We start from the raw sequence: 19,727 nt of genomic DNA, 5'->3' as shown, positions 1-19,727 counted from the left end.
AAGGGGCAGGCAGGACATTCTCACTGCTTCCTAACAGTTACTGCACACTACTGCCAGCTTTCAGTGTGGTCAGAGCTTCTCTGGCCATTACCTTTCTGTAAGGCACATATTCCTTTTTGGTTTAGAAGTCTGGTAAGATGGATCTGATTGGTTTCCATATACATAAAAAGTGAACTACAAAGTGAATGGTATAACACTAAAACACCAACCTCAAAAATAAACTGAAGTGCCACATCCTCACAAAGGCTAAGAAATTAATACTTAATATGCATCAAAGATTTTATTTGCATTAACTGAAGATTCAAATATTAAAATAAGTCTACATTAAATTATAATATTAAATATGCTTTAAATACAATAAACTAAATGTGTTTAGTTTCCAAACATGAAGGGAACAAAAATAATTCAGAATGCAATACAATTAATAACACCAGAGGACAGAATAAGGACTTTTAATACGTAGTTCCACAAATTGTCACCGCATAGCACTGTTTACTTTAAGAAGAAGTGGCCTTTTAATTGATGCACAAACCCCTCATTACATAAACTTAGTAAGGTATTTCTCAAGAAAATATTGCTCAGGTAAATTCTCCTTTATGTAGTGATCAAAACTCCTTTGGTAGCTCTTTTTCAGAATGAAACATACCAGTAGACAAATCAGGAAAATAAACAGTCTTGCAAGTATTACCAGAGAAGGTGTCTTCCTTATGGTTACAGTTATCTAACAGATCTACAGTGTCTTTCACTCTTTAATTCAAATCAACTTACATATGTACAATATGAAACAAAGTACTCACAAAGTCCTTAGTCTTTCAAGACAAAAAGCTATGCTTTCCCAATATTGAGACCATAAAAGTATTTTTTAAAAAAAGGTTTTGTTTTCTTAAAGTGGAGCACGCTGTACAGTAGGTTCCCTGGATGTTATTTTCAAGGCAGAACTAAATGTTACGGCAATTACAGAAACAGTGAAATACACCTGCTGCCCTAAAATGAGGTAGGGCCTCCTTGACTCAGATCTAATCTTTGCCACCCAAGCCAGCAGAAGTAGTAATAATAGAACAATCCATATTTTAGCTAAAGAATCCAACAGCTCAGTACACACGTGAATGCAATTGTCCTCTTGGCACTTCAAGAATCTCACTTCAAAACCTGATTTATCCAAACCAGACTGAAGTTTGTAAAGACTTGGAAGAAAATTAACTGAACGCAAGTTTAAGGGTTTTCATGGTGCAAAACTTCAGTGTATTTCAACAACACTGCTTGTACATACATGTTCGTCAATGAAGGGTTTTTAAAAAGGTACTCAAGTTGTAACTGTAGCTAAAGAATGCAGCATTTAGGGACTTTGTGGATGCAGTTAGGAACACCTAAATGAAGAAACCAGACTTGCATCCATGACAGAAGTATTTCTCACTCAGGTGATATTACCTTTCCATCCAACTTCAATGACATTGTTAAACAAAACTGTAGAACTAAATTCTGAAGAACCCAAGAGAACAAAAGATTAACTAAAGGGAAAAAAACAACCCAGGGCATTTAAAATTAGTAAGAAGTCTTGACAAAGGTGATCAATTAACATGTCATTTTGCTTCTTTTCCACAGCAGTGCATGCAGCTGCTTGAATAATATACATCAACCTGAAATCTGCTAAAAGGAAAGTCTGGAACAGCATGTGTATTTGGTGTCCTAAAGATATATGTGGATGATTTTGGTTTTTATTTTAGAAGTTTTTTTATTTTTTAAATAAAACTGTTTCTTCTTCTTTATGCAACATAGTGGTACTGATTGGGGTTGTCTTTGTCTCTCTCCATATAGTCTCTGTCAATGAGAGATTCAATTCGCTTTTTCAAGTCTCCAGGCTACAAGAAAAGAGATTAGTGTAACAGTTAGTAATACAAAGCAAACATATTTTAAAAAAATACTGCTAAAAGCTGCATAAGAAATGCACCATAGTATATAATTGATGTGGTACTGATACTCTGACTTATTTCTGTTCACACAATACCTTCATCTTTGGGTTGAATTCTATGATATTTCACATTTTGTGCTCTTATAGACAAGCTGAATAGAAACATGTATTACATATATTTAGATAAATCTAGGATGGTTTGACAAACAAAAACATGAGTTACCTTTACAGGAAATTTCAGTTGATTATACAATTCAGAAACAAGAAGATTATGACCAAGAGTCTTCCTCATCTTCATTATCCGTACAATAGCAGCATCAATCTGATATTGCCTGTCCTGAAATACTCTTTCAGTTGTGCTGACCTGTTCCTCAACCTAAAGAACAATACAACACCACAAATCATATCACCCTCTGTTGCTACTCTTTATTAATTCTATCTTATAGTTAACCTTCACAATAAAATGAAGCTCATGTATTCTTCTTTGAGACAGATGCATGCATTACTGCATTCTAAGAGCTAAGAGATTTCTGAAGTGTACAAGAGAAAATTCAGGATAATGTAAAGGAAAAAAAATGTCTTATCTTATATTATTTGATAAATAAATCTTAGAAACTCCCTTAAGATTCTTGAGAGAACCCATAACACTTTGACAGCCCAAACACATCAGTGTTTTGTGCCAAACTCCAGTTTGACTTTCAGGGAATTTAATATGTGAAGGCAAAAAAGAAACAAGTCACTCTTAATTAGAATATGTCACCTTGTGTCAAGAGTGGGAATTCAGATACAACAAAAAAGGTTTGTTTTCACTGCAGAATCAGGGACAACCCTAACTTTTATAGCCTTCTTATCTGCTAAATATAGAAATGACATGATCACATTTGATTCATGAGTTCAGTATAGGTACCAACACTTCAGCAATACCACAGAAACTTCCAAGATGGACTGAAACATCTACAAGATCTTTTAGTTTAATATATAGCCATTTAAATTAGCAAGCACAGGAAGAAACCTAAGTTTTCAATTTCAGTGATTTAAAAGTCTTTATTGCCTCTCTGAGTCATCTTGACTACTCTGAAAATTAATTATAATTAGAATTTAAATATTTGTTCCTTTATATGCAAGAAATACAAGAGATTACATCTTTCCATATGGGATATGTAGATAAACAGTTAATACACAAACGGAATAAATGCAAAAAGTACATACTGTTTCTTTCATTTGAATCTGGTTGATCTTTATTCTAAACAGCTTATGCTTGAAATCACCATTAAAAATGAATTTATCTCCATCTTCTACATCCTTGCCCTTTGGATTTTTAATCAATACTCTTGCTTTTCCACAAGCTAAAGATTGCAAGGTTCTTCTTAATTCACTGTCCTCTGTGAAGGAGTTCAGATATGGGAGAAAGCAGAACAAAACATTAACATCAAGAGTTTTATGGGATTAATCTAGAAATAAATTGAAAAGCCAGTGGTTTTATGTTAATACTTTCTTCTAAGTTCCAATTAAGAAGTAGCTCACAGCCTTCAAATCTGGTATCATCTTTCACAGGTTAAATGCTGAGAGCATGCACAGGATTATATACATCAGAAAGACAGATTTATGCTCATCTCAGTGAGTTTTCCTTCCAAAATAGTCTCAGAAAAGATTTCACAGTAATACAAACTTAGTTTTATTGCTTTAGTTTTGTGTGGTAGCAACAGGACTTAGGAAAAGAAAAAGCCAGTGTATGACAAGAAACTCAAAGCCACCTATTTCAAGATTTGATCAGTGTTTTTATCACACAGCAAAAAAGAAAACATAATCAAATAAAAATACAGAAGTCTAAATTGACAGGATGAAGTTTTGCGGGAGGGTAGAGCTGACAGCTATTATAGTCAAACTTCCCCCAAAATGGGAAAGTAGTAGACACAGGTGTGTGAGGAAAATTTTATCTAGTAATATTTAAGGCTAAAAGCATTTAGACAACATAGAATGAAGTCTTAAACATTCTAATTATGTTGTGAAGTCTTGTATCAAGATTTTGCATTGAACCAGCCTCTGCAGTCTCTAGAATACTTTAGTCACAGTATAAAATTATCACTGAATGTGCTGGATCTCCTGAAAGGTTTTGCAATCTAGTGCTGAAGTACAGCTGAGTAAAAGATTAACACTATTGCTATTTTTAAAATACTTGAGCTTTTACACAGAGCAACCTTTTCCTTCTTTTAAACTTCCAACTGTTCTATGATTTCTTAAAAAAACCCTTTAAACAATGTGGGCTAAACTGGCATTTATGACATTTGAGACATTTTGTGTGTTTCAGCCTCAGTAAATGCAGACTGTTGAGCTGTGTTTTTGCCAGAACACAAGGCTGCTGTTAAAACACTCCGGAGCTCTGCATGTGAAGTCACAGGTTACAATATGCCAGAGGGAAGGAATTTACAATTACCTATCAATCTCTGAAACAGAAGTAAAAACTACAGCTCCTAGAGGCTCCCTTGACAGGCAAATAAAAACATGGAATATATTTGGATAACACATCTTGAAGAAACACAATCAGAGAGAAGGTGACCATTCTTTCTCTGAGTAAGAGTTTATGCTTTTTGTCACTGTCCTAATGTACCAGGGACAATCTCATTAGAGAGGCTGATGAAGATTTATTCTAACGGTGATTGAAAAACACAAGTTCCAACCATGGCCAGTTAATCCCTACAGGAAAAATGGAGAGGAACTTGCAAATTTACAAGACCATGTAGTGACATGACAAGGAGGAAGAATGGCTTCAAACTGAAACAGAATAGATTAGGTATTAGAAAGAAATTCTTTATTGTCAGAGTTGCAAGGCACTAGAACAGGTTGTCCAGAGAAGTTCTGGATGCTCCTTCCCTGGAAGTGTTCAAGACCAGGCTGGATGGAGCTATGAGTAACCTGGCTTAATGGAAGGTGTCCCTGCCCAGGGGAGGGGGCTGGAACTAGATTATCTTTAAGATCCCTTCCAATCCAAGCCATCCTGTGATTCTATGCTATTCATTCCGGCCTCACAGGAACCCCGTGGACCACGAGCTGCCCTTATCACCTAAATTTCTATACTACTCCAAAGTGGAGAGAAATACAGACATGGAGCTCAGTGCAATGATATAGAGATAGCTCCCAGCTATCAATTCCAGCCACCTGCCTTAAAAACAGTATATTGAATTACTTATTTTGTGCTATAATGGAATGGATTTCCATGCAGCAGATTTTATCTTTTGCTGTCAGGCAGCCAGAATGCCAGCTCCAAGGGACAGCAATCCAAGATGAGAAAGCAGGACCTGGATAAGGCTTGCATGAACCTGTGTTTGTTCTGTAAACATTGTACTTCAACCTAATGAGCCTCTCCAGACTATCCTGATGATTATTATCACTGGCATGGATTTTCTTCAGCTCCCTTACCATTAAGGGAGAGGATGACTAAGTGACTTGGAAGCACTGACACTGAGACAATGGAGCACCCAGGCTGTACTTCCTTCTGCAATGCATCATTCTGAACTGTAAAGATTCATGGTGTCCCCATTTTACAGTATTTCAGTAAATATATTCCAATATTTTAGTACTTGTAAGGGCTCAAATACTATTTCAGGTACTGCTATATTAGGTTGATCTTAAGTTTCAACATGTGAAGGACTAGAGGTTATAAGCTGCTGATTGATGCAAAAACTGCAGAGAGTAATGATGACTGTGTTTTGGCTATAACTATTTCAAGAGAGTGTAAGAATTCAGGGAAAAAAGCCCACCCAGGAACATAAAAACACAAGACAGATACTGCAGATGGCTAAAAAGAAAAACTATACTCTTCCTTTCTTTGTCCTTCAGGTTCAAGTGCAGAGGCAGAGAGCTACAGAGCACACACCCAGCACACAGTGCTGCTCTGAACAAATCAGACCTGCTGTGAAGGGGCACCCCAGCAACAGAAATGGGCAACAGGCAGGTGAGCTCTCAGAACAGTTCAATTGAAAATACTCTCTTAAATCACCCCCAACTGAGAGCATTCTACAACAGGTCATTTTCAAAATATACTATGTGAATCTGAACAGGAGCAAAAACAATCTGTACACACAACAGTCTCTACCACCACTTACATTTTAAGAACTGCAGTGATACATTTTGTAAATCTAATAGGTTGTTAGAAGTACCACATGCCACACAGCTCTTACTAGTAATTTTGTGAAGGGTCAAATTTACACACCAAGAAAATACACTAAGAAACACCTGCAGTGTGTTCTCCTCATCTCTTTTGGTGTGTGTATGCTTTTGGCACATGAAGTTTGTCCTAATGATCGTGAAATTAGGCCTTCACATACCAAATCATAATTGCCAATCACTTGATGAATAAATTTAAAAAGCAGAAAGTATTCTTCCTACCTACACCGGTAGCCATTTTAATTTCTTCAAAACTGAATTCATCTCCTTCATTAAACATAAGCAATACTAATGTCTGAAAGAGCGATACTTGAAACTCCTTCTTCCCCTAAAAGACAAACAACACAATGGCAATATTTAGAGAATTTTCTATTGTATCCCCTACAACTGACAGTTACAGAAAGTATACATTAATTTTTCTATTTCTAGAAGAATGGATATGCATTTTAGAATGCCTGGCACACAGAAGAATTTGCCTGAATGTAGTATTGAGGAAACAGGATATTTATAAAATCTCCTTTTTTTGCTCCTCTAACAGTGACAATACAATAGACAGCAGAAGCTCATTAAAATGGCCTGGTATTTACTTCACATGATTCACTTCATTTTAATTACACTATATGACATTTTGGTGCTGCCACTATCAAGAGTGAATTTGTCTCTAATTAAGTTAATATTCACAACGAGTAGGTAGAAGAATTCAAGGGTTTTTCTCTCTTTGCTGTGGCTCATGAAGCTGCACTATTACAAGGCAAGATACTGCATGTAGGTAGAAGAATTCAAGGGTTTTTCTGTCTTTGCTGTGGCTCAGTGAAGCTGCACCATTACAAGATACTGCAGGAGACAAAACAAAACCACATGAACAAACAGTGCAGCTATTTAACAGTTAAATATTCAACAAGCATTTAAATTTTAACCACAGCCATTACATGGCTAACACCCTTCAGTCTCTTTATGTATGTCAAGCATACCAAAAGCATCACCAGGATTTCTACAATCAAAACAATCCCAAATTACAGATAAAAAATGCTGTGTTCTTTCTTGTTTTCATTTCTTGCTTTATTACAACTTAATTTATTTGAATGAGCAACAATTCCTATAAAATTAATATTACCAAAAGGTATCATGTTGTTGTCTTGTTAGTTTTCAGTTTAATAATAAAAAGCCTACTTTCTGTACAAAATAACAGTACTGAATTGTGATTGTTCCTCCACAGAAGTATTACTACCTTTACAAAAAATGAAGCACATGATTAGATTCCAAATAATTGACTTCAATTTTAACCTAACAGGCAAAGCATTATGCAAGCAAACTTACTTCCTTAAATTCTGCCTTTAGGACAGCATGTCCTAAAGTAGTCTGCCACTGAAGCTTTCGACCACTGTGTTTTCCCAGGTAAAAGGTTTTAAATACCTCTTGAAGCTTTATCATCTGTTAAGAAAAGAGAAGCACTAGCATTATATTTTGCAGTGATACCAAATGATTTCACACATGGAATTTCTTTATTCTCCTCAACCATGTTTCATAAGAACATGGTTGGTTCTTTTGTGGGAAAAACTTAACCCAAAGAGCAAAATTTTGCTCTCAAGTACTACTATGCATATAAGAAAGCCTCAATTCAAAAATAACTGAATTTTCCTTGGGTTTTTAATTTGCTTGTTTTGAATAACAGTAAAATAAACTCCCTGTAAAGGGTTTTAAACCTCAAAAGAGATACTGGTTTTGTCCCCATCTTTGAACCTGACCTAGAAATCATGGGACAAAAAGCATCCATCTCACACCTTTACACTGGCTAGTACCATCTGCTGTTAAGCTCTTCCTGTAGTTTGTGGATGGAATAGAACTCCAGTCCAATGCCACTACTTTACACCCTCTTACTTCCAACTAAGGGGGTTCTACAAGTCCTTTTTCATGGCGTGTTGCTCAGGTTGGACCCTTCAGAAGTAGTCTGCCACGGAGGAAAAGACACCTCAGGAACAAGAGTACAAGAGCATCCATATCTTCCAAACTGAGTGGGAACCCCATTACCACCTCTGACCTCTGAAGTGCTTCCTATACGTCTGATCAAACAAGGTACTGTAGGAAATGGGGACTCCAAATACACACTTCAACCTAAATCCCTACTGGAAGGAGCTTTGCAAGAATCTCTCAACTTGGAAACAATCATTTTTCAAGCAAATACTATTTAAATGTAGGGGCTAGTTTTGTGTGATACTTCATCTGTTCCCTGCAATGTATCTTTGAAAAAAGGAACTTGCAAAAACACAACTATTGACTAGTTCAAAGTGCCTAACCAATGTAGTTAAAGATTGACTAAATTAAGGTGAACTGACCAATTGCAAACTTTTAAGTAACTGACTGCAATGCTAAGTAAGGCAATGATATTATTATGCAGGTTAAAAACCCCCCACACTGAGTGAAATAATCATATGAAAAAAGTGGACTTTATCCACTACATTCTATTTTTTGCAATTCTGGAATCCTTAAAATTACATAAACCCCTTAGATATCTAGCAGAAAAACTTTAAATGAAGGGCATTAATGCACTCTGTGATAATGATTTCATTTGGTAACGTGTATTTAGAAGAAGAATGCAAACACCAACCTCTGAATTTAAGTGGACTTCCATGGGTGTATAAGTTGGCCAATATCCCATAGTTAATATATTTACTGTCAGGTCTATATTTCCTGGATCACTTTGGTTCTGCATATACTAAAATAGAAGAGACAAAAATTATTCAAGTATACTACTATCTCGATACTAAATTAGAAAATGTATATACTTAAGTTAGACATTTGGGATTAGTATAACAATTAAAAATTCTTACAGGCCACAACCTTGGTTAGACATGCTCTATCAGGATTTTGAGTAACTATCTTATGACCACTTCCCCAACTTCAAAACACAGCAAGTGGTTGGGAGTACAAAGAAAAGATCAACATGCCTTGAAATAGTCTAAGACCTCTGTCTATACAGGGTGCTAAGGTCAAAGAAGCTTTAATCACATGCAGATAAAGCCAAAGAAAAGAAGCCAAGGCAAGGACTGTAAGATCAAAAGGATCCCCTTGGACTTCTACATCTGTTAGACAAAACATTTTTCTGTAATTGGAGTAGAGCATCAGTCCAGCCAGACTGCAAAATCTGGGACAGAAGAGTCACTACAGTATTTTATTACAGGTGTTGTCCTGGGTCAGGTCTCTAACCCAGCATCCTGACTTCAGTAAGGCCCCAAAACAAGTACCCAGAGAGAAATGCAACAGGGTGAGCATGTAAAGTAATTCCTGCAAGTCTTCATCAGTCACCAACAAGCTGGAAACTCTGGGGCTGAGATATTCATAGTTTCTGTGCACTTAGCAACCTTCAGGGAGTTTCTCTGGTGTGGGCCATTCACAAAAAATTCATCAGAGCAGCACCAGTTTACAGAATGAGAGGATACAGACTTCCAAGGATGTCAGTCAACTAAATTACTATGTGGTATTTAGACTAATTTACTTTAAAAGGAATAAAATAAAATTGTAAAATTATTGTATACAATAAATTCTGTTGTATAAACAGAACAGTAAGTAGACACTATTACTATGACTAGTACCTGCTCAAAAGCTGTTCTGTTTAATTTTAGCTTAATCCAAGGGATAGGACCATTAAATGTCTCCTCATGACTATGAAACATTTCGTATACAAACAAAAGTTAATGTACCTGCTTGAACTGTACCATGACATCTTTGGACAGTTCCATGTCCTTGAACATGCCCTCCAGTTTGCTGGTAAAAGCAGCACCACATTCTGCCACACACAAAAAAAAGCAAAGATCCCACAATTACAAAGAAGCACAGAACAAGTGAAACATTTAACCTGAGACAGCTGAGCCACATTTACCAGGTCACAGAGCACCCACAAATAGGTACCTTCTCAGGATTTGGCTCCTCTGTAGGTACATTAAATAAACAGTCTCATACCTAAGAAGTCAGCTTTATAATTCTTGCTGAGCATAATGAGAGGTCTGATATATACACACACACACTTGCATCCTCCCTTAATATTTAAGAGCTGAACAGTTATTACTTAAAATTTGGCTTGTCACTACTTAAAAGCATGAGAAAATAGGGATTCCAAATCTGCACGCCAAAAAGTAATACAAATTTAACACATCTGAAGACACCTACCATGTTTAAGCTTTGACAACATTGACTTCTCAGCATCTACTGAAGCACTTTTTCCAACCAGCAGTCTTTTGGCTAAGTCTTTCTTATAAAATGCCTCAAACACATCTTTCCCTGTAAAGAAATTGAAACAAAAAAATAAAATTAAATGATACATTCTATCTGCATCACTGCCCTTCAGGTTTCTGACACAAGCCTTTCTCATGAAAAACTGAACAATATTCAGTTGATATTATTCAATGAATATTCCACAATATTCTATTAATATTAGCAGAACAATATTCATTATGCAGCAGTGAAGAAAAACATGTAGACATTTTGCTCTTTTTATATTTTAGTAATTTTAACATATTTCGCAAAATGTTTACTTATTTCTTTTTATTCTGCCTCAGGAACTTGAGCTGCCTTGTATTTCCCACTGGATCAGCTACAAAACAAATGAAATTACTCTGGGGTTCAGAAGCACATTTTCCCTCCACTGGTCTTTTTAAGAAGAAAAAAAAGGAGGAGGGGGAGGTTTTCTATATATTGAAGAATATATTTTAAAAGCCTAAGGGAAAGAAAATTTAACAGAAGTCTTCTCATATGGTTTGCCAATAGCCTTATGAAATGAAAGAGTCATATAGATACCCACAAATTTTCACACCTTAAACCCAAACTTCTCCCATATGACAGTGCAAGGTGTTCCCCTTTAAAGAGGAACAATTTTACTGTAACCCAAGGCACTACTCGTGCTGCCTACAGTAGTCCCTCATAATTCCTTGTGAACAGCTTCCAATTTGGGCTTCTTGTGATAGTCTTATTCCTTCCCCATCCTGTCCTGATGAAGTTTCATGAACCAGCTGGATCAAGACATTATCAAAAAGGCCAATACCCAGAAACTACCTACTAATTATCATCTGTTCTTGAAAGAGCTCTTATGTACCAGACAGCTCAAAATAAAATCCATGCTTTTAGCTCAGTAATACAAAAACTATGAAGAGAAAAAAGAGTTGGTGAAAGTTTCAGATTAACAAAAATTATTCTCTTAGGCTGACAAGCTGCCAGTACAACTGTTTTCATTCACCATCTCCATCTGACAAAAATGCTGCAATTATGATTCAATTATGCAAATGATACTACGTCATGACTCAACTGCTTTCCCATCATATTGTACTTGTTTGAGATTTTTATGAGGAGAGAACCCCACAGATCTCAGACAAACTAATACAGAATTAGGTAATTCTTGCTATTCCACCCCAGCCCAGGACACACATTCCACCTCCCCCAGAGCAGTGACAATGCATCTGTATTGGATTAGACCACTGGTTTTTCTGATAGCCAATCTAGGAAAAAAAAAATCCTAACACATTCATGGTTTTTGCTAAGACAGAGGGGATTTGCTAATTCATGAGGGAAATGCATTTCAAAGGCAGTGAAACTCAGCAATAACACTTTTTCCTGTCATTTTGAGCCCTCCTCTGTGTTCCTTCTCAGCTATCATGAGAAAAGAGAAGTCAAGGAAAGTTGCTGGGTTTTCATGCTTTGTACCTACAACATATATAAGTGGACAGCAAAATCTGTACTGTTATTAGAGGAGAAGTTGTGGTTACAGCCATGGTTAATTTGTGTTAAAAAACTTCTAGCAACACCTCTAACTCTTAGGTCTCCACTCACAAGACTCTGAAAGGTCTGTAACTAGCCAATCTCCACAGAACTATCTGTCCTCCCCTGTATATTTATTGTGCTCCTTCAAGAGTAAGGCAACCTGAATTAAAGACAGAGTTGAGCAGAAAATCATGCTGAAAAAAATCTCTTGCATTCAGAGGAAAGCTAATAGCAAAGGGAACAGTTTTAATTGCATCAACAGTGAACTGCTATTTCTTACCATGAATGAATCTAAATATGATCATTATTTTGTCAAGGATTCTTTCCAGCTCTTCATCAGTTGCTTCTTTATTACCAGCTCTTAACTTGGAATCCACATATTTTGCTACAAATAAATAAAATCAGGTAACAGCTTAAAAAAAAGATCTAAAATAACCAACTTAAGCATCTCCTGCTTGAAATATTACTATGTGTTAAGTACCAATATATGTTAAAACATAGGATAAGCACTACATTTTCTATTTTCCCTTTTCCCATCCCTGTATTCAGTGGAATGACAGAGCCCTACTGTATTACTGGAATATTACTGGAGCCCTACTATATATAATGGAAAAGTACAGCAAAAAGGAATAGTCCAAGCCAAAAAATTAATCCAATATAATAATTAAAATTAATGCATTAGAAATTCCCATATTTTGTGTCATACAAGCACATTACTTGTTGAAAGACAATGTTTTGGAAGCATACAATGTATATGAATGTATTTTATGAGAAACAGAAACAAACAACATAAAGAGGACTATATTTTTATAGATCTTTACCATGTCCCTCATGCTCCTTGGTAGGAGCATATTAAAATTTTAACAGAAGCAATGCTTTCCAGTTAGTAGTTTCAGAATGCCAGAAATAAAGTTAAGCCTTGAATTTAGCTAAGTATTTATTAAGCCACGTTAGTATCCTTATACAACCTTCTGTGTAAGAAGAAAACCTTGTGGGAGCTGGGACAACATGATCCACAAATGACAATAGCCCATATAATGGCTTTAACCAGTATCACTAGGTTGTGCAATCTGTCCTACATAAAGCTGATTTTAGAAGGAAGACACAAAATCAGCCAAATAAAGGCAAAACAAAGTACAGAGGAAAAACAAACAACCAAGGAGCAGGATCCTCTCCTGGTGTAAAATGCCACAGCTCCAGTTTTTCAGCAGGCAGAACTGTCAGGATAGCTTTCGTCCGATCAGGGATAAACTAAATATATTTTTGAAGTGTTTGCTATTATCTTTCCCCTTAATAAGCACAAGCTCTCCTGTCAAGGTAGTGGGTTTTTTTCCCCTCTATTAAAACTCCTTGTATCTAAAGGCTTTAAAATTGTTATCCCAACTTCAGACTTCAAGGCAGATGGATGGGCTGTAGTTACTCCTGAGAGATCCAGAACATCCACAGAACTCTATTTCCACAGTTAAAGCCATTTCCCCTTTACTTGCCACAGCTGCTCTCCCCCAGAGCATTCCTCCCGTGGCAGCCCTGTGCTGCAGCGAGCAGTGGTTAGCACCAGGCCCTGCACAAGCAGCAGTGCAGGGACAGGAGGTGACACAAGCTCCAGCAGCCCCCTGGCAGCACACCCAGGCTCTCGGGGCTCTCCCCAAACCAGTCTCCTAAAGCAGAATGCGACTGCACCACTATTGCACTAGCACACTCAGCAGCATTACCATGCTTTCTACAGATTTTTGAAATATTTTACAGAAAAATATTTGTGTACCTATCAATTCTGCAGGCTTATTTGGTCTCTTGTTGATAAATGTTTCAAAGGACTCCTTCATCAAGTTTATAAATTTTTCATTTTTCTGAAAGCACACTTCTATGATATGGTCCACTTTATCCTTAAAATCTAGTAGCTCTTGCACCATATCCTTGTCTTTTTCAGGATTAACCACTATTGTTGTCCCAAAGTTCTGTAAAACAAACACTTTTGATAGTAAAATACTTTAGAGTGCTACCTATCTCCCCCAACAGACACATTTACCCTTATAAAAAGTATCATAGGAAAATGAATTTATTTACAGAACTAGTTATGACTTCAAGTTTTTAAAAACGGAGATGCATTGAAATTCAAAATAAAAACTAGACACACATTGATGGATTTCAAACATTAGTGCTTGATTTAAAGATTATTTACATTTAAGACAAAAGTAAAAAAAAATATACAGTAGACATGACTATGATGTGCACGTTCACAGTGAGATACAGAACTATGATTCATGTAAAATAAATTAAATGGAAACTGCCTCAGAAATGTTAAGTATAAAGGAAAACTTTGTACTATTTTTATTAAACCCACTAGAGAGCTTAACTGATGAAACAGGTAGCAAAACTTTGAGGGCTGCTGCTGAGCCCTCAAAGATTTCTTTTTCATCAAGGGCTCTAAACCAAAATGATCCTAGCTGACTTGCAGGGAAACAAAACTTTCTCAGGCACAAACAGCAGCCACAGACTTGACTTTTTCTTCCTGCTCCTACATTTATTATCTCAGACACAGAATACCATTTGTCTAATGGATATCTAAAATATCCTGTAAAGGAGGATTTTCACCTACTGGGCAATTAACATTTGCTTAGTAACACTGATCAGTGCCCTGGACTGAATGATCAGTCTTCCAAGGTGAGAAAGAGGACACAGCATAAGCAGAAGCAAAACAGTAATCAATGGGTATATTTTGGTCAACTGAAGTATGTTAGCCAACAACAGTAGAAGAGATGGGGGAAGCTCCTCTCCAGCCTCAGAACTTCCATTGCATTATCTAATTAGCTACTGCCATCTTTCATGGAGATCTTGCTCAAGTACCATTTCAGAGTAAAGCTGAACACAAGGCTCCCAAGGTCCTTAGAACCAACAAGTGTATCACAGAATCACGGAACAGTCTGGGCTGGAAGAGACCTCTGATGGTCACCTAGTCCATCAGATCTTCCACTTGTCACAATTTCCCCTACATTAACACAACATTTCAGCATCTCACAGTCTCTACCAGGTACATTCATAAATTGCAAGGCTTTCCCCCCATTCTGAAACAGCAAACCTAGATGCAAAAAGCCAAGTGGCACCTCTGAATTCACAAAAGCGTGACTGCAATGGAACACAGACCCTTACCACAGTAAATTGGCTTACAAGATAAACATTAGAAAGTTCTTGAAGCCTCTCTTCACTGTCACACAGAATGTTTGGAAGGAGATTTACTGACACTTACAGAAAAGGTTTTCTAGGTTTTTGAGTAGGTACACAACCATCTTAAAGCTGTAAGTAGTCTGACTCTGTGAAACACAGGGTATGATAATCCAATTTAACAGTTGTTATGAGACGAGAAATTCCTTTCCCTATTCCTTTTCCCATCTTGAACTCCTATACTTTCCTTGGACCAGCACATGGACTTTTCTGTGAGTCTCCTTAGCTCACTAAACCTGGGATTAAACTGACCTTGCCCAGGTATTGTGATAAAACAGATCACAGGAGAGCCTGTGTAGTGGCAGGCAGCACTAGGAGGAAGTGATGAGCATGGTCTGGGAGAAAGGAAGAAGAACAAGGATCCTCCTCAGCCACAGCACCACCATTCAACTGGGCAACACCCTAAGGAATCAACTCCTCCTCAGTCCTGGGGCAGAGGGTAACCATGTTCCATTACCATGAGCTGCAGCACTGGTGGATCATGCTGAGCTCCACACATAGGCATGCAGAAAATGCACCTCTGGGACTAACTGATATCATGCACTTAATCCTGAGGGTTGATGAACACATGGGCAATTCAGGGGAGAGCCCTGACATCAGGAATTACCAACTCCAGGGAGAAAAATTTTCTGTGACACTTTCCTGCCTTCATCTTACAAGAGCACAAGAGTGCAAGCTCTCTGGGGCAGCATACTCTATGGATATTATGCCTAACAAACAAACCCAAACCATCTAAATAGGACTGATGGATTATTTTCAATAGGAGCATTCCCTTCCCAACAGCTTTAAAACCCATCAGCATTGTTGTAGGCTGGTTACAAGTAGCACTGCCTAAGCTGCAGCAGAATAACAGGTTTTGCAGGTATGTAAACACTTGAGTGTATTTGCAGCAAAACAACACACAGTACAGTCCAGAATAGTCTAAACGCAGTGCACATGGTTCTATTTAAAGCAATGCAACCAAAAACATCCTGTATAATGTTCAAATCTATAAGGAAAGCAATTTCCTAGTAGAAATTTAAAACCAAAGTAGGTGTTGCTGTTTCTTATCATATGATTGTTACTGAGGCAGAAGCATTAACATCCCTCCCTATTTACTTAAAACAGAAGTTTGGTGATAGACCTATATACTATTCTCGGCTTTGACAGAAGCAATTTGTAACAGCATAAATTTTTACATTAGTAATAGGTCTTTGACATACCTTGATGTATTCACTCCAGTGCTGCAAAAGGATCTGCTGCCCACCTTTTACCCGGCTGAACAGCTGGTATGTCTGGGTCAAATCTGATATTCTATTTTCATCAAGCAGGCTATCAAGTCCTAAAAAATTAAGTTAGAAAAAAAGGAAATTTGAATACAGTTACATAAATACAATTAGAAATATATTAGAGAATATATCTATTAGAGAATATACTAGTATTTCAACTGAAATACTTTCCCAACAAGGTGGTGATCGTGAGCCTTTTGCAGAATGGTTATGAAGAGACCTTGACTTCAAGGGTATAGCTTCATCAAGAACCACTAGAGAAAACAGGACACTAAATAAACTGCCCTAAAATTAAAGTAATGATAAATACGTCACATGATTTTTTCCTGTGGAGCATGGTGAGCCATGTTTTTAGATTAAGAATGTGCTGGGAACAATCTACACTCCTACCAATGGAATAACACAAGATTACAGATTCCTTTCAAGCAACTTTTGCTTTGTTGATTCACCCTACATGAGATTAAGCTTTGGGCTAGCAAACGGAGAAGTGAAGCCCAAAGAATGTAACAAGCAAGTAACTTCATACACATTTTTTCCATTTGAGAGTATGGCAAATGTAGTTCCAGTGTAATCAGAAGTACTTTGGTGTCAGTTACAGAGGCCTTAGTAATACCAGAGCATAGCATCAAAGACTTATAACATTTTTTTACAAAACAAAAAGCTTGATTTTACCCAGGTTGACAATTCCCACCACTGTACAACTGCCCTACTTCACCAAATATATTTCATTAATGCTAATTTTTAAATTATATTAAAAACTAATTTGCAAATCACTACCAAATTATTCCATGTTCTGCTATATTCTTCAGCTTAAAAATACTTTCACTGTATACTGTAACTTACATACATGCTCGGAAAGGCAAGCAATGTTCAAGAACAATGCCAGGTAAACTTTTGTCTGCTGTCTTGAGATTTCCTAAACTTCTGAGATATCAGAAGAGCAGACATACTTTAAATGTAAGACAACAGACTACACAGTCCTGAATACAGAGTTTTAGTGCTCTCTTTTCATTGAACATGGAATTAAAATCCTGGAAATCAAAGAATTACAGAAAGGCTTGGATTGGAAGATCTTGTTCCAATCCCCACCTGTTGGCAGGTTCACCTTCCACCAGACCAGGCTGTTCCCATCTCCTTCCAACCTGGCCTTGAACACTTCCAGGGATGGGGCATCCACAGCTTCTCTGGGCAGCATATTGCAGTGACACACCAGCCTCATAGTAGAGAAATTCTTCCTAACATCTCATCTTAGATCTCTCATCTTTTAGTTAAAACCATTCCCCCTTGACCTATCACCATCTGCCCCCTCTTTTTTATAAGCCCTCTTTAAGCACTGGAAGGTCACTGTGAGGTCTCCTGGAAGCCTTCTCTTTTCCATGCTGAATAACCCCAGCTCTGTTAATTAAGAAAAGCCCATCCCAATACCTCCTATTCAGTTAAAGAACACTATCTGCTTTATTATAATCTAGATAACAAAATACAGCCTTCCCTCTTTCTCTAACATGAGCTGTGTGACTGAAAAAAATATTTAGTCACACATCTGACAAACAAAAAGGATATGCAGCAAAGTCCTCTGATAAAAGGTTTCAAAGAGCTTCCAGAAAGCACCACCATAGCCTTGGGAAAATCTATTTACTCACAAGAAAACCCCCCACCACTAGATCTGACCCCAAATATCCAGTCAACAGCAGTTATACTAACATAAGGGAAAAAAAGTTTCTTATACAGACCCTGCATTTTTAAGGTTTTTACTCCTGTATCAAACTGACTACTTCACATTCCTTGACTTAATGAAGAAAACCTACAAAAGGCAACATCATCTTCTACTTGAACAGAATACTAAGATGTCATAAGCAAATTAAAATGTGTCCTAGATCAAACAAATACAGAAAACTAAGCAAGTCAAGTGATGATAGAAGCTTTTTTACTATTTTTTCCCAGTAGAGACATAGAATGCAAAACCTGATCTGACAATCCTGGAGTCCTGAAGCACAGTAACCAGAGAGCTGGAAAAATGTAAAAGTCTCTCCATATTTACATGGATGGCTCATACATGTTGTAAACCAAGAAAAAGTTCTGTTTAAAACAAGACCACATACTTCCTGCTGAAGCCACTCGATAAACAAGCATATCATTGGAAAAGTCACTTAATCATACTTGAATTAAAGAGCAAGCAAAATTAATACATATCAGCAAAATATAATTATTTTTACCTTCTGTTTATAAGTTTAAGAATAACTAAGATGAAGTGACCAAGCTTATTTCTATAAATGTATTGAAAACAGTGAAACAAGCTATTCCCAGGGTAGTTGAGATAAAACTGAGCATAATTCATCTTTAAAAGGGACAAAAAAAGACATAGAAAGGGTATGTATAACATGAAAGTGTTAAACATGGATGTGAGGGAGCTTGAAGATACCAGACTACCAGGGACATCTGTTTTGCAATATAAAAGAAAACACAGATGTAAGGACAATTTGCTAGAAGATCTAAAACCTAAAATATGGCTACTGCAAGCAAAAGAAAAAATAATTTAAAGTATTCAAAGATCAGGGAATACTGAACAGACCCAGAAATTCAGTGAAAAAGGAGATATTAAAATTTTAGAGGAACAAAGCACTGGCGATTTGAACACACTAATGTATGAATAAGGACCTCCTAAGAAGGCTGCAATTCTTATCTGAAATTGCCAGACAAAAGGTAAGGGACAGACAGAGGCCTATGAAAGCTCAATGCCTCAAATGCTGCCAGTTCCAGTAACCCATGATTCTTAAACTACACAATCACCAGAATATGTGAAACTATTGCACTTGAGCTGTGTGATTATCACATAAAAGAAGCTACAACAGTAACTGCAGCTCTGATTTAGAAGTTCATATAATTCTAGGAAAGAAGCAGTTCCAAAGGTTTAATTCCTAAGCCCACTGCTGCAAGTTAAAGGAGATTTAGAGGCTTAGCAGCCTTTACAAATATGGAATTAGATTTTAGACATTTCTTTCCAAATATACCATTTACTTGTCGCAGTGAGGGTAACAATCACAGGATTGGCCTTCTGTGTCTGTGGAAGTTTTTCCCATGACTAATATAACTCCTAAAGTAAAAGCTATGGAATTTATAGCCATTGCAGAGTATTAGACTATTGCTAATCAAAGATTACAACTATTAAAAAAATACCTTTTTGCAAAATAGCTGATAAGTGTTCTCCTAGTAGCTGCTTCTCCACACAAGCAATCAGTGGTTTCCTGAATTTTACAAGAAAAAGTATTAGAAGCATTACAGTACAAAGGAGTTGCCTTCTGTCACAGTGTATTTGTGCATAACTTACATTATAATGCAAAAAACAGTTTTATACTTAGAGGTTACAAATTAAGACAAAAACCATCATGTGATATAAGACAACAATAAACTATGTATGTAAT

The 19,727-nt window shown here is 36.8% G+C and overlaps 1 protein-coding gene across 2 annotated transcripts in view; it reads right to left on the bottom strand.

Moving 5' to 3' along the window:
* Positions 1-491: 491 nt before the first annotated feature.
* Positions 492-19,727, bottom strand: part of CUL4A (cullin 4A) — a 34,738-nt gene continuing 15,502 nt past the window's right edge. For both annotated transcript variants that reach the window (XM_031056156.1, XM_031056157.1), the window contains 12 exons: positions 19,483-19,550; positions 16,243-16,361; positions 13,584-13,776; positions 12,102-12,206; positions 10,238-10,348; positions 9,772-9,857; positions 8,679-8,786; positions 7,391-7,504; positions 6,296-6,401; positions 3,119-3,291; positions 2,133-2,285; positions 492-1,859 (listed from right to left, as the gene is read on the bottom strand). In XM_031056156.1, the coding sequence (XP_030912016.1) occupies positions 1,764-1,859; positions 2,133-2,285; positions 3,119-3,291; positions 6,296-6,401; positions 7,391-7,504; positions 8,679-8,786; positions 9,772-9,857; positions 10,238-10,348; positions 12,102-12,206; positions 13,584-13,776; positions 16,243-16,361; positions 19,483-19,550 (1,432 nt within the window). In that variant the 3' untranslated portion in view covers positions 492-1,763. The remainder of the gene's footprint in view (positions 1,860-2,132; positions 2,286-3,118; positions 3,292-6,295; positions 6,402-7,390; positions 7,505-8,678; positions 8,787-9,771; positions 9,858-10,237; positions 10,349-12,101; positions 12,207-13,583; positions 13,777-16,242; positions 16,362-19,482; positions 19,551-19,727) is intronic.

The sequence above is a fragment of the Geospiza fortis genome, unplaced genomic scaffold (genome assembly GCF_000277835.1).
Source record: "Geospiza fortis unplaced genomic scaffold, GeoFor_1.0 scaffold192, whole genome shotgun sequence".
Taxonomy (NCBI): Eukaryota; Metazoa; Chordata; class Aves; order Passeriformes; family Thraupidae; genus Geospiza; species Geospiza fortis.
Note: the sequence above shows the minus strand (reverse complement) of the source record. Positions and strands in the feature narration are given on the sequence as shown.